General features: G+C 52.2%; 6 protein-coding genes across 6 annotated transcripts; 4 read left to right on the forward strand and 2 right to left on the reverse strand.

Moving 5' to 3' along the window:
• The first annotated feature begins 507 nt into the window (after positions 1-507).
• On the forward strand, positions 508-1958 carry EDD37DRAFT_213404 (F-actin-capping protein subunit beta). Its single transcript, XM_062810301.1, has 2 exons — positions 508-679; positions 774-1958. The coding sequence occupies exons 1-2, from the start codon at positions 648-650 to the stop codon at positions 1561-1563; spliced, it is 822 nt and encodes a 273-aa protein (XP_062665437.1). The 5' UTR covers positions 508-647; the 3' UTR covers positions 1564-1958.
• Positions 1959-2195: 237 nt separating this feature from the next.
• Positions 2196-3860, forward strand: EDD37DRAFT_571110 (uncharacterized protein; the record flags this gene model as incomplete). The annotated part of the gene is made up of 1 exon (XM_062814316.1): positions 2196-3860. One exon carries the CDS (start codon positions 2196-2198, stop codon positions 3858-3860), a length of 1665 nt encoding a protein of 554 aa, XP_062665438.1.
• A 771-nt stretch (positions 3861-4631) lies between these two features.
• EDD37DRAFT_613879 (uncharacterized protein) lies at positions 4632-5248 on the reverse strand (the record flags this gene model as incomplete). The annotated part of the gene is made up of 2 exons (XM_062815489.1): positions 4632-5135; positions 5189-5248. 2 exons carry the CDS (start codon positions 5246-5248, stop codon positions 4632-4634), a joined length of 564 nt encoding a protein of 187 aa, XP_062665439.1.
• A 999-nt stretch (positions 5249-6247) lies between these two features.
• On the forward strand, positions 6248-7432 carry EDD37DRAFT_675700 (uncharacterized protein; the record flags this gene model as incomplete). The annotated part of the gene is made up of 2 exons (XM_062819545.1): positions 6248-6333; positions 6399-7432. 2 exons carry the CDS (start codon positions 6248-6250, stop codon positions 7162-7164), a joined length of 852 nt encoding a protein of 283 aa, XP_062665440.1. The 3' UTR covers positions 7165-7432.
• A 118-nt stretch (positions 7433-7550) lies between these two features.
• Positions 7551-11321, reverse strand: EDD37DRAFT_654735 (phosphatidylinositol-bisphosphatase; the record flags this gene model as incomplete). The annotated part of the gene is made up of 1 exon (XM_062818710.1): positions 7551-11321. The coding sequence occupies one exon, from the start codon at positions 11319-11321 to the stop codon at positions 7551-7553; it is 3771 nt and encodes a 1256-aa protein (XP_062665441.1).
• A 1068-nt stretch (positions 11322-12389) lies between these two features.
• Positions 12390-13751, forward strand: EDD37DRAFT_654736 (alcohol dehydrogenase; the record flags this gene model as incomplete). Its single annotated transcript, XM_062818711.1, has 1 exon — positions 12390-13751. The coding sequence occupies one exon, from the start codon at positions 12390-12392 to the stop codon at positions 13749-13751; it is 1362 nt and encodes a 453-aa protein (XP_062665442.1).
• Between the last annotated feature and the right edge of the window lie 94 nt (positions 13752-13845).

Below are 13845 nucleotides of genomic sequence, written 5' to 3' on the forward strand. Positions count from 1 at the left end.
GTCGGCATATTTCATCTGGGCTGCATTATGTGGCATTGGCATGGTTGTCGCCAAATGGGGGTTCATGGTCATGGTATGATCAGTGAAAGGCTGCAAGCATGAATGTGTATCATCAGCGTATCGATACGCGATGCGCGATCATCGCGAAAAGAAAATGAACAAAGTCCATGGCACTGTCCAACTACTAAGCGTTCTCAGCTACTAAACGCCCTCTACTGCTGGTAGGCCATTTTCGGTGCGTGGACGCATAGACACTTCCTCTTCCAATTCAGTGGTTAACAGCAGCACAAGAGGACGAGACGGAAGCTGAGATGATCGTTATAAGCTATTAGAAGAAGCGTAAAACAGAAAGTTGCTCAAGTTGATTCTGCAGCACTTCGTGGGAAGTAGCCTTGTGGAAGAAAATGAAGACAGCTGCCAGGAAAAGAGTACTTAGATGACGAGGCTGAAGCTTAGGCTATTTCAGGCTCACAAGGCTGAACATTTCCGCCGCGTTCCCCACACGCCGCCAATGCTGCAACTGTTTCCATGCCGTATCGTCATGAGAGAGTGTTCAGGAGTGTCGTTGAATGATCCTTGAACGTATACAATCGGCTAGAGTCACACAATAAGAGACTGCTGTCACCGTCCGCGTTGCTATACACGCCATGGCCAACGAGGTCCAGTTCGATGCAGCTTTGTAAGTCTCACTGCCCTGACGATCTAGATCGGCCGGCTCTCCTTCTCTGGTCGCTCTGAATCTGTGACCACAAGTGGCTGACCAAGATATGTAGGGACCTGCTGCGGCGACTGTCACCACTCAAAGTCTCTGAAAATCTCACTGCCATCACCACTCTCGTTCCTGATCTCACCGAAGACCTGTTATCCTCTGTCGACCAGCCCCTAAATTCGGCACGTTGCAAGAAGACAGGCAGAGACTACCTGCTGTGTGACTACAATCGAGACGGAGACTCTTATCGAAGTCCTTGGAGCAATGAGTTCGAACCACCTCTGGACGATGCCACATATCCGAGCGATCGCGTGAGGAAGATGGAGGTCGAGGCCAACACAGCCTTCGACGTCTACAGACAGATGTACTACGAAGGTGGCACCGGAAGTGTCTATCTCTGGGATCTTGATGATGGGTTTGCCGGAGTGGTGTTATTGAAAAAGAATGTCGCACAAGAAGCCGGCTGGGATAGCATCCACGTCTTCGAGGTCGACGAACGAAGAGGCAGCGGAAGAACCTGTCATTATAAGCTGACGAGCACTGTTATACTTCATCTGGGACGAGAAAGTGAAGGCGTGGGCTCCTTGACCCTGGCAGGCAGCATGACCAGACAGGTCGAGGCTGACCTGGTAGTGGAAAATGTTGGCGGACAAGGCAAGGACGGAGGCCATGTCTGCAACGCTGGGCGACTTATTGAAGACATGGAGGGCAAGATGAGAAACATGCTTCAAGAAGTTTATTTCGGCAAGGCGAAAGATGTGGTGGGCGATCTACGCAGTGTGGCATCATTGACTGGGGTCAACCGAGATCGACAAGCTCAGAGAGACGTGATATCAAGCATGGGCGGCAAATGAACTTTACGACTGACGATGCTGTGAAGGGCGTCAAGGAGAAGAAAGGAGCCTCATGATAGCCAGCTCGGTGTGGCCGACTATCTGAGGACGGCCAGCCACATTGTGCAGAGCAACGAAGATGATGAATGCGGTTCGGGTGCCGTGTGCCAGTCTGGTACTATGGTGGATGCTGGACGTGTGAGAGCCTGTGTCTTGGTCGACAGAAAGAACGCGAGCAGTTGGCCAGATGCTCAATCGTGTTCCCGAGTAATGCGTCACTGGCAGCTCCTACCACATAGATGTTGTTTACGACAGATGAATGCTACAGCCTGCCAGCATGGTGGGGTTTGGAGCAAGTCCTTGTCAGCAACTTCCGTAAATGCACTAAACTTCTCCTTCTTTCTTTCCCCAGAAATATTGCGAGCTAAATTAGATGACCGGCTTCGTATTGCTAGACATGTGGCAAGCTACCATGAAATTCAAGCTAACTACACAATCTGTCATGCCACGCACCCCGGATTGACATCTACACCCGATTGCATGGAAGCAGACGACTTCATCGACTACCTTCTGAATAAATCCACCGATGGAGACACGGCGAAGCTCCATGTTGATGTTCGATGGAACCAACCTCGCCGGCTATCCCGTCTAGCATGAGCTCGCCGCCTGTCAAGAAAGCGTGCGATGCGTGTCATCGCCGTAAGGTCAAGTGTTCTGGCGAGCAACCCTGTGCGAATTGCGCTCAGACAAATCTACAATGCACGTATCTCGCGATCCCGCAGAAGAAGGGCCCAAAGGGCTCTCGAGCCAAGGTCATTTCTCAGATCCGCGACAATCAGCATCATGCGACGCCCTCTCAGTCGAGTCCATTTGACTTCAACAGTCCACCCACATCCCCTTATTCTCGGGATCCTGCGCTGCTGTCAAAGCAGACGATCGAAATTTGTGTCGACTTCTACTTCACCAATATGTACACAACAGCTTGGATTATGAATCGTGAATCGTTGCTGGATTCGATCGCTTCACAAATTGCTACCGATGCCGAGCTCTATTGTTTGACGGCATCCCTTTGTGCCTTCGTCATGGTTCAGCCCGGCACGAATTTGCCCGTGGCTCCAGGATCTCATTACCAGGGAGAATCTCCCCAAACCCGATACGGCTATGCTCAGATGCTCCTCGACGATATTGTCCGAGTCCGGAAAAGCTTCGACTACATCGAGTCGTCGTCTCTGGGCTCTGTCCAGACATCATTCTTCCTTTTTAGCTGCTATTTTACCCTTGAACGGCAGAACCTGTGCTGGTATCATCTACGAGAGGCGGTAACATTGGCGCAAATCATGGGCATGCACGAAGAGTCGTCCTACGCTACAGCAGACCATGTGGAAAACATCTACAAGAGACGGACCTACTGGCTTTTGCTAGTGACGGAAAGAGCGTACGCCTTGGAAAGACACCGCCCGTTGAGCATTCACCCAACAATTGACCTACCTACGCCTCAGGAACCAGATGAAGAAGCAGTCATAACCGGGTTTCTCCATTTGATCAGTTTGTTTCGTTGCATTGACGACGAATTCATGGGTTTATGGAACAAGGCAAAACTTAGCTGCTCAGTGGCTTGGTTGACGCAGCTGCAGCAACAGCTTACTGCCGCACTACCGGCTGATCTGAAAACGACAGAAAGCCAAGCTGCAGACATTCGCATCACCCTGCACTGGTTAAGAATAATGGTTTGGCAGCTCTCTATCACCAATGGATTCTTGTCTTCCACCTCATACCACCGATCCATGACCTTCAAATACCCGATCGAAGTGTCGAAAGATCTGGCAGAAGATATCAAAGTTTTGTCCATGGCTTCAATGGAGCTTCATGGGGTTGGTCTTATCGAGAAATTGTTCGACATCGCGTGCACTTTGACCGACGTGATTGCCTGCGTGCCTCTCACGCCAAATGCGGAATCAAGCGAGGAAGCACCGATCGAATACTTGAATGCTTTTCTGAGCCTGATATCTCGGCTCCGTGGTGGGTCATCTCGATACCTGCCTTTACTGCTCGCAAAAGTCTCGGAGACCTTGCCGAATATGGCGCGTCCTGTAGCTCCGGCGCAGATGAGCATCAAGCAAGGATATGCTGGCGCTAGCGACGACACACCAACGCCATCACCGCCGCAGACAATGCAATACATTGCCGCGCTGGGGCTGGACAGCTCAGTACCAGCAACACACCGACGAAGCCACCTTGGTGGTGCAGGCTCTGCGAGTGGTCCTAACAGTCCGGAGATGCATGGGAAGGTGGCGAAGATGCCGATCTCGCAAATATAAACTGTGCCCGGTTCGTAAAATACGTCCTCGCAGACGCAACCGCTGGGGTCCCTGGTACTCGGAGACGCTGGATACAGTATCAGGCTCACGAGCACCGCCGTTGGATGGTCGCGAAAAAGCAAAGCAATGTTGACTATAACTCGCACCAACGATATCATCAAGGCTGTTTCGGACAACCTAACATACGCTGCGCGTCCTTGCAGCCCCAACCATTGACAGGTATCGTCGAGATACTGGCCTCGACATTTGCATCCAGACATGGGTCGCAATTGAAGAGATGAAATCAGCATACAACTAAGCCTTCTAGCAACCCTTGTACCTGGACAGCCGGACGAGGTGCGACAACGGTAGAAGAAGGTAATAAAATTTTGAGCAGAATGTTTCCTCATGAGACTCGAACAGCTACTATAGCTATACTAGTCTGAAATCTGAGCCCAATGGAGAGGGATTTGATCGAATTGAGAGGAGCCTTGATACGAGCCCAAAGCAGATGTTTGTCTCGACAGCATGCTGGTCTTGGTGGCGCTAATCCATGCACATTTTTGGTCACAATTGACACAGCCCAGGATCTTGATGAATAGCAGACCATACCAGCAATGTCGAACAATAATGTAGCAATTGTTTTTTCGTCTTGCTTCCCACCTTTCGCCTTTGGACGCTCGAGTTTGTGTTCGTGATTCGTGAAGAGAGTCCAGATTACCACACCTTTCTGCTAAAGCACAACACATTCCCAACATCAGCCTTTGCACACCAAACACAATCACAAAGCGATCAAGCACCATCGCCCCAGATGCCAACCACTCCCATGGCAAATCCGACACCAGCAATCCAGCTTCGGACCTTCTGGATCTTTCTCTCCCTCGTCATCTCCATCTCGACCTTCTCACCATTGACTTGGTCCTCGCTGCCCTGTGGCTCCACTTCGATGTAGCCGCTTTCTGACCCGCCGGGGCTTGAGCCCCGAGTTGCGTTTGCTTTCCCTCTACCCGAGCGAGCACTGAGGCTAGGGAATCTTGACAGACCGTTGAAATAGTACTCGACGCCTTGGCCGCCAATGAATGAGACGAGCGCTGTCCACAGTAGGTAAGGATGGCGGCCGCGCGGGGAAGCTAGCGTGAAAGCTGTGATCAAGGATAAAGATGAGATGGATGCGAGAGTGAGGATATGTCGGGTTGATTGTGTTTGAATGGTTGCGAGCGTGCGAGAGGCAAGGGAAGCGGATGGTAGGAGAGCGAGAGATGGAAGGGTTATGTTTGTGAGGGTGTAGGATGTGCCCTGGTAGACAGTCAGACGACTTGCACTGCTTTCCCAGCTAGGAGACAACATACCGTGAGCAGTCCCAGGGAAATGGTCCCAACAAACTTGGTGATGCTTATCGGGCAAGGCATATTTGCAGCCTCAGAAGCGTACTGTTTCTGCAAGAGGGGTGGTCTTCGAGTGGCGGCGGAGCAGGGCTGTACGGATATCTTGAAGCTCGGTCAACTTTTGATCCCTGGCAAGCTGAGAGTGTGCAAGATGTGCTACTCGATCGTTGTTGACGAAGCAGCAGTATTGCAAGTGCAGTTCTTGTTTTGGGTGCGGGCAACGACTGAGGGTTGAGTGATGTGAATGAAATGCATAGAATCAGTCATAAGAAGGTCGATGATGTCGCCTATGATCTCTCTCAGTGCTGGCGCGATTCAACGGAGGCTGCTCCGCCCAAAAGACATGCAAGCTTGAGCGGGAGTAAATGCGCCGCCGTAGACCGCTTTTAGGGCAGCGCATTCGCACGGAGCTGCATCATAACACTCAGTATCAACTCGCGTCGCGATACGCTTTCGCGCTTTTCCTTGCTACCATTGTGGCTAATGGCGAAACCCCGGGTTGTACTCATGCTTTTCATACTTCCAATGGGTCTGACAACCGGCCGTGTGTTCTGGCAGCCTGAAGATCTCTTTCCTCCATATCCTCACAGTGACTGATAGATAGACATCGGCGGGGATAATGCCTGGTCACTCTGGGTGTGATTGCCACAGATTGCGGCAACACAAGAGAAGAGGTGGCGGGCTGTTCCCAGGTTCGTGGCACTGTGTGTGGCGCAGTCTGAAACTCAGCCACACTCACTTTACTTTCGGCTGGATATCAGAAGACTCGGAGGTGGAAATCGGTGCCGGTGACGTCTCACACTACTTGGCTTTCCTCCCCCGCCATCATGATGTGCTCGGGTCATTGCCTGGTAATTAGTTGTAGTATTCCATCATCTGCCTGCTTGGCTGCGATCAGGCCGCACCCTGCATAAAACAGAGCGACTTGGCCTTCAGTTATCACTATTCCGTCATTAATATCATCCTCCATCTCCCACACATCACCCTTCGACCAACAACTCTCTCTTGGTACATATAACCGCAATGTCGTATGCACCTCCCACAGGGCCACCTCCGCCTCGCGTTCCCGAAGGCTGGAAGGCGGTCTTCAACAACGAGTACAAAGAATGGTACGTGCGCACACTTTACCACACACTTCCGAGGTCTTTTGACAGTACTGACTTCCACATCACAGGTTCTTCGTAAATCTCTACACCAAACAATCTACATGGGATAAACCTACCGAACCTGCGCGTGGAGGCGACGGTGATGCCCCTCCCGGCGGTGCCCCTCCGTCATACTCAGCCGGGTCCGGCAACCCCAACGTTTCCGACAACAAGCACCCTTACACCCAAGGAGGTCCAGGTGAGACCGATGAACAATTGGCCAGGCGCCTCCAAGCTGAAGAAGATGCGCGTCTAGGCGGTACTACAGATCGTGGCGAATCCGATTCCTATTACGGTTCCGGTGGTGGTGGTGCCAACCCCTCTACCCTCCAAACCGGCTACGCAGGCGGTCAATCAGGCGCACCTGTCTCTCCACGACCAGTCAGTGCTGGCAGCGCAACCAAGAACCGTGGCTTCTTCTCAAAGATCTCGAACAAGCTCGGCGGTGGCTCTTCAGGCTATCCACAACAAGGTGGCTATCCACAACAGCCAGCTGGGTATGGCTATGGCCAACAACAAGGAGGATACGGCGGTGGCTATGGTGGCTATCCCCAACAACAAGGCTATGGCGGTTACGGTGGTCAACCACAATATGTGCAACAACAAGCTCCAAAGAGATCTGGTATGGGAGGTATGGGTGGTGCAGCCCTAGGTCTTGGTGGTGGTCTACTTGGCGGTATGTTACTTGAAGATGCGATCGATGCCGGTGACGGTGGCGGTGGCGATGGCGGCGGTGACGGCGGTGGTGACTACGGTGGTGGTGATGGTGGTGATGGCGGCGGCGGTGACTTCTAAGCACAATGCCTGCCATGTTAATGATTCGAGGTGTGCATGAAGCGACGAAACGAGATGAGAGTTGATGGCTGAAGCAGAAGCTATGGGCGACGCTTTCACAGCAGCTCACCAACATGAGATGCGCTGAATCGGGGCTCTCGACCACAAGCATACGAGATCCTGTTACCGTCTATTGAATATCTGCATCCAAGGACCTTCTACCATCCGCCGAGCAGTGTACCCTGATTTTCATATTGGGAAATGCTCTAATAGGCAAATGGTTTGTTCTCTCATTGTAGCACGACATGGTCAATGCATGGCTACAGTTTTCACTCTCCCCTGATCCTTCACGCCTTTATGCACAAATGCTGTAGATGGACCAGATGCTCCAAGCCAAACGCTAATAATCACTTTCCTGTAATCAACCGCCTGGCCTCCTGCTCGCCCACGCCCAGCGTGGTGACGAGGTACTCGGTACTGGCCTTCTCAGCTATGCGCCTCCTGACCTCAGCGAATTGTTCGTAACACGTATCTTTGACTTTGGTCCGCTTGCGTGTATCGATTGTTTTGATCCTCAGCTTGAATATGCCGCTGACAGGTCGGTGGTCGCTCGTCTGCACCTCATGCCGTCGGTACTCGAGCTGCTTCACGCGGCCAGGCCCACGGTACAGGACTCGATCACACCAAGCGGGGGCGCGCTTCTTTTCCGATGTGTCGTAATTGTCGGTGCCCACGTCGTACTTGTACGTTGGAGCGAATGTAATGGGCAATTCATTAAACAGCGCGAGTCGAAACCCAGCCACGCGACGGCGAGACACCATGATCTGGTCACGCTCCAGTAGCTTGGCGAGCTCGTTACGCTTGATCATCTGGACCACAGTGTCGCGAGGGACAGTGTCAATGCGATAGTTCAAATCGCCGTTCAAGATGCATATTTCGTGGTCGAGGACTTGCGCACCGTCGCCTCCTCCAACATACAATGAACTGCGATTGTCAAGGTCTGGTTCCGCATCCAGAGACTCAGCCTCCAGAATGCTTGCAACGTCGTTGTTGCGATGTGAGGTATGCGTCTGTCCAGCTGCGAGATGGCAGTTGACAAAGCACACGGAGCTGTCGTCGAGGACAAAGCGGGTCACTAGAGCACCTTTGTTGCCGTAACGTCCTTTCAGGCCAAGCTTGACACTCGTCGCTTGCAGATTGCGAACATGTTGCCGTTCTTCTTGCCTAATGAAAACACATTGGAAGAGTCCAATCAAGCTGGACGTCTGCAATTCAGAATAGGAGTAGTCTGCGCTCGTGTTCCGGTTAATGACTAAGCTGAGGTAGTCTCGCCACTCGCGGTAGACACGGCTTTGGTGTTGTTCGTTCTTGACTGTGTCCTTCTTCTTACCGAAGCCGAGGATGCTCTTCGCGGTCACTGCGCGGTCTTCCAAATCGACGACTTCCTGGAATCCAAAAGCCAGTATCTCAGGTGGATCTTCCGCATGAATTGCGTCGGCTATGAAGTCCTTCCGTACATCATACGGCGTTGACGCGCCAACATTCCATGTGATCACAGCGGCGCGGACTTTTCGGAAAGTGCAGTACTCGACATCGCGACTGTGCATTTCACTTTCTATCCAATCGTCTTCGAGCGCGGCATCCCATAGCCTGACATAGTTGTCATGGCCAATCGTTACGACTTGTAATCGTTGTAGGGTCCAGACGCTGCTGGGATCGAGTAGGAGCTCTGTAGCCGGGCCTTCATGAGCGCGCCAGTCTTTCTTGACCTTCCAAGGTAACGTAGACGTGTCGTATACATAAACCATCCCGGTCTTGAACGCCGCCCAGAGCCTGTCCCCAACGTAAGACATGCTGTTGATCTTATAGTCGCTGGCCTTGATGTTTCCAATAAAGGAGAAGTTTTGTGTGGAATAGATGGTAACTCTACCATCATTGTGGCCGAAGTACGCTCTTCCTCCATTCTCCTTCGAATGGGTGCCGCAAGTAACGTCTCCAGTCCCGTGCTGTGACAATGGACCCGTCAACGCCGCAAAGGAGTTTTCATTTCCTGGTTTGTAGACTCGAACTTCTTTCCCTGTCGCTAGCCAAAGCGTCCCGTCTATGACCATCGAGAATGAATGGCCTCGTTGGACTTTGTGGGAGATGTGACTATATTTCAAGCTAGGCACTCCTGTTTCATCTGCTTCCCACACAAAAAGTTTGCCATCATCATCGAGTGTCCACAAATCGCGTCCGTTCCGCAGTATAGAGACAATTTCCCGACGATTGTGCGTTAAATTGGTGGTCTTGATAGTATAGGTGGCCACTTCAAGTTCCATCAACTCGCCAGCATTTGTACCAAGCCACAACATGGCACCCTCTTGGGCCAGGTCAGCTGCAGGTTTAAATGCCACAGCAGTGACCTTGACTGTCTCGCCATGGTTGATGCTCATCACCTGTTCGCCAGAAGTCATGTCGAAGACACGAGTGACGTAGCCAGCTGTGCACAGGTATTTACCGCACACCGTCAGCGTTCTTGAGTCAGATCTAGTACCAATTTCCCACGGACTGTCTTTGCAGAAGGGAGGTCGACGGTTGGTGTTGGTAGCATCGGGGTACTCTGACCGCAACGTGCTGGGCTCTTCAGCTCGTTCCTCTGCATCGTCCGAATCGTCCCGCGAAGCTCTTGGAGCCGCTGCGGAGATCGAGGACCTGTTAGACACTTCCGTCCTAGAGTTTGCGGAGGTTGGGACCTGAACGCTATCAACACTGCCACGTTTGGGTGGTGGAGGGAAACGCGTATCCACCGCTACTGCTGGAGTCCGCGACACAGGCTGTGCTGGAATGAGCTTTCTAGCCTTGTCTGGCACTCCATGATGCTGCATTTGGGTTACAGGCTTTATTTGGTTTTTGGATTCATTGGAAGGACGGGGTGGAGGCTCGATGTTTCGTCGCGGAGGTAAATCGGGGCGTGCTTCTTCCTCAATGACGCCGACATCAGCCTGCTGTTGGCTGTTGAAACCAAGCTGTCGAGGGTCTCGTGCATGCGGAGCACGGATTGATTGTGAGTGCACCACAGGAGGCGGAGGTGTACTTCGAATCGTCTCTGACACATGACGTGGAGACGGTTTGCCAGAGACGAAGCCTAACTCTCGAGGGTCTCTGGATGGCTTCTCTGAAACTGTGTTCGCCCTTGAAGGCAGGGTTGATTGTCGACTGGGCGGTTGTGGTTCGGGAGGCGCAAACCCTATGGTCCGAGGGTCTTTTCTTTCGGTTGTTGGGGCCTTGGAGGCAAAGCCTAGAAGACGAGAATCCTTTCCTCGATCTGACAGAGCCGCAGATATAGGTTGACCCCCGATTCTGCTAGGGGCCGACGTCGGATCTGTAGGTGTGAAGCCGAGCATGGGAGCGACCGGCTCAGGACTTTGTGTAGGCGAGCTCTCGTTGCTACTTGGAGGTGTACTGAAAGGTGATATGCGTGCCTCGAATGATGGTCTGCGTGGGGCTTCAGGCCTCAGGGCGATGCCCCCGGCATTTCCAGGTGGTGGAGCAATTGTCATCGGCTTTGCAGGTATCTTCGGCTTCTCTGCCCTGTTGATAGGCGGAGGTCTACCGGGTGACCTCGGTGCCTGCGTATCTGTAGACTTTTGCTCATTTCCTGCCACTGAGGTGCCTGCCCGCTCCTGGCTTGGTGCCCGAGGCGTCGTCGGTCGTGTCGGCGGCCGGCTCGAATGTTGAGAGATGAGTTCACGCACTTTTGCGAAAGGCGTGTCATCAAAGCGTTCGGGAGACCTGGAGACACTCCGTTCGAAGTATGTACGCGGCGGTGATCTGGGCGAGTCGACCTTGACCGAGGGAGTCAATTGCGGCGATGATTGCATGAGCATCGACATGGGTCGCTTGTGGAGCGATCTCGTTGGAGATTCGCTGCCCTTGGCAGGTGTATATGATCCTACATGGCTCGCAGACCCGACGCCAGCCCATGGAGATACTGGTCGCACCAGGTCGAACGACTTCCGTGGTGCCGGTCCTGGTGATGGTACATCTACGGGCCGTAGAGGCTGTGGCGATGATGGACCGGTGCCACGTTCATCGGGTTGCAGGTGGTTTACCTTGAGTCCCTCGAAATGAGACAGTAAGGACGAAACCGGCCTTATGGGCACTGCGTCTGACTGTTTCTCTTTTTTGTCATCCATTTTCTTTTCTCATCGTCGCGTAGGCAATGCGGCGTCCCGGATGTAAAAGTCCGCCAGGGTCTTTGTGGTGCTACCGCCTCAGCATTCTGAGGACGGAAGCTGAACGCGCGAATCGTTCAGTCGTGAAATGGTTGGATGGATGGGATCTGTAGCGGGATAGTGTCAATGCTGATGACAAGGATGAGTGAGTAACGATAGATGGCTTGGAAGGGTGAGACGGAGACAGGTGGTTTGAGATATCAGGCGCCGACTATTAGGGTGGAATAACAAAGTATGTGAACGAGTGACTGGCACCGAAGAATTTCCGCTTAATGATACTTCAGGTGACTTTTCGAGGATAAGATGGTTTTTTGTGTTGTTGAAACACCGCATCTTGTCAAGCGATGTCTACGTATGCACCAACCTACGAGTAGGAACCACCAAGGCACATGAAACACAAGTGCCCTGTCAAACTAAAGCTGCGCATTTGTTGATTTGCGGAGAGAGACGCGCAGCAGCAGCGCAGTTTGACAGACACGTGACAAGCAGAAACTCCCCTCTCCCGGTCACGTGAGAGACTCCGGTCATAAGCGACTTTACCGAGAGAAATTCTCTGTGACGTTAACCATTGAAACTAGTCCCAAACACTCCTCCAATCCTCTCACAGATGCGCACGGCCTAACGATGTTTTCACAAAAGAGGAAAGGATTCTACGCGACGCGAAAGAGGTGGGACATTCTCGGAAAAGTAGAACTGCCGCTGCCATTGGTAAGAGAAGGCGTTCGGTAGTTATGAGTACTTACTCGTACACCATATATTTTGATGACGGAGATGTTATCCGTTGTAGAATGATGATATGATCTCATTATTGAGGTCTGAGAGGCGCCAAAGGACGAATGCCTCGCGCAGCTGCTACCACGGTACGAAAATGCGCATGATGTCATGATGAACACATTGCATCTCCTAAACGAAAAGGTAAGACATATATAAGAGTGAAAGTGTCCCCTAATTTCACTTCGAAGCACTTTCAAAGACGTACGGTCACCCTACCTTTCGCAATAACAGACAGATTTCCCTCACATCGTCATCATGGCCCTCTCACAAGCAGCAGCCCTGGTCGAGAAGATCATCGGCCACGGCGGTGAAGCTACGACCGAACAGAATCTCAGCAACCCCTCCAAAGATCCCTCCAAGTATGCCGATCCCTCAGGCGAGAAGATGAAGGCGCTGGTGTGGAATGGCAAGAACAGCGTCAAGATCGTTGAGACATTCAAGCCGGCAAAGATCGAAGACACCGATGTCATTGTCAAGGTGACCGGTTCGACCATCTGCGGCTCCGACCTTCACTTGTTACATGGCTCGATCGTAGAGCTGCAAAAGGGGGATATCCTTGGACACGAGTTTTGTGGTGTTGTTGACAGCGTCGGCCCCAGTATCTCCAAGGTCAAACCGGGTGACCGAGTCGTTTGCAGTTTCCAAATTGCCTGCGGCAGCTGCATGTACTGCAAGCGGAAACTCAGCAGTCAATGTGAAAAGACCAACGACAATACCATCGAGAATATCATGTACGGCGGCCGCACTGCAGGTATGCTGGGATACTCGCACTTCACTGGTGGTTATGCTGGTGGGCAAGCCGAGTATGTCAGGGTCGCATATGGCGATGTCAACCTTTTGAAGCTGCCAGATGACGTCCCTGACGAGAAGGGCCTGTATCTCTCTGATGTGCTCAGCACGTCATGGAACTGCGTCGTCGATACGGGTGTAAAGGAGGGAGACGTCGTCGCTGTCTGGGGCGCGGGTCCTATTGGTCAGATGGCTGCAGAAATGTCATTCATGAACGGTGCCAAGCGCGTCATCATCATCGACGGTGGTCCAGCTGCCTGGCGTCTCGACTTCGTCAAGTCAAAAATCCCCAAGGTCGAGACAATCGATTTCACCAACCTCGCAAAGGGCGAAACCGTGGTATCTACGCTCAAGAAGATGGAACACGGCGGTCCCGATGTTGCTCTTGAGTGCGTAGCAGGCGAGTACGCCAAGGGCTGGGCTCATTATTTTGAGATGATGCTGGGTGCGGAGACAGACACTTCCGAAATCATCAACGAAATGATCGCGAGTGTCAAGAGCTTTGGTCGTTGCGGTGTCACTGGCGTGTATGCCGGATTCACCAACCACTTCAACATTGGCTCTCTCATGGAGCGTGGTATCCGCCTGATCGGCAACGGTCAGGCCCCTGTTCACTTGTATTGGGAAGATCTGCTCAAGAAGATCCAAGATGGCAGTCTGGAACCACTGAATATGGTCACCCACCGTGTTCGTCTTGAGGAGATGGATGAGCTGTACAGACGGTTTGATGCCCGTGAAAAGGGTATCCAAAAGGTCTTTGTGGCCACCAAGTTTAGCTTCCCACCATCTCCTGGAGCGCCACAACTTACCGAGTTCGGTACTGCATAAAAGTGTAATGGAATGAACGAGCAATGAATGGTTGTGTATGCCTCGATCACCAAATATGATCATTATTGAAAATACCCTCAATACCTTATGATGA

The sequence above is a fragment of the Exophiala viscosa genome (genome assembly GCF_022695815.1).
Source record: "Exophiala viscosa unplaced genomic scaffold EDD37scaffold_17, whole genome shotgun sequence".
Lineage (NCBI taxonomy): Eukaryota > Fungi > Ascomycota > Eurotiomycetes > Chaetothyriales > Herpotrichiellaceae > Exophiala > Exophiala viscosa.

Coding starts and splice junctions, on each gene's coding strand:
- EDD37DRAFT_213404 (XM_062810301.1), top strand. CDS start 648: ATGGCCAACGAGGTCCAGTTCGATGCAGCTTT. Junction 680..773: donor GTCCAGTTCGATGCAGCTTT/GTAAGTCTCACT, acceptor CAAGATATGTAG/GGACCTGCTGCGGCGACTGT.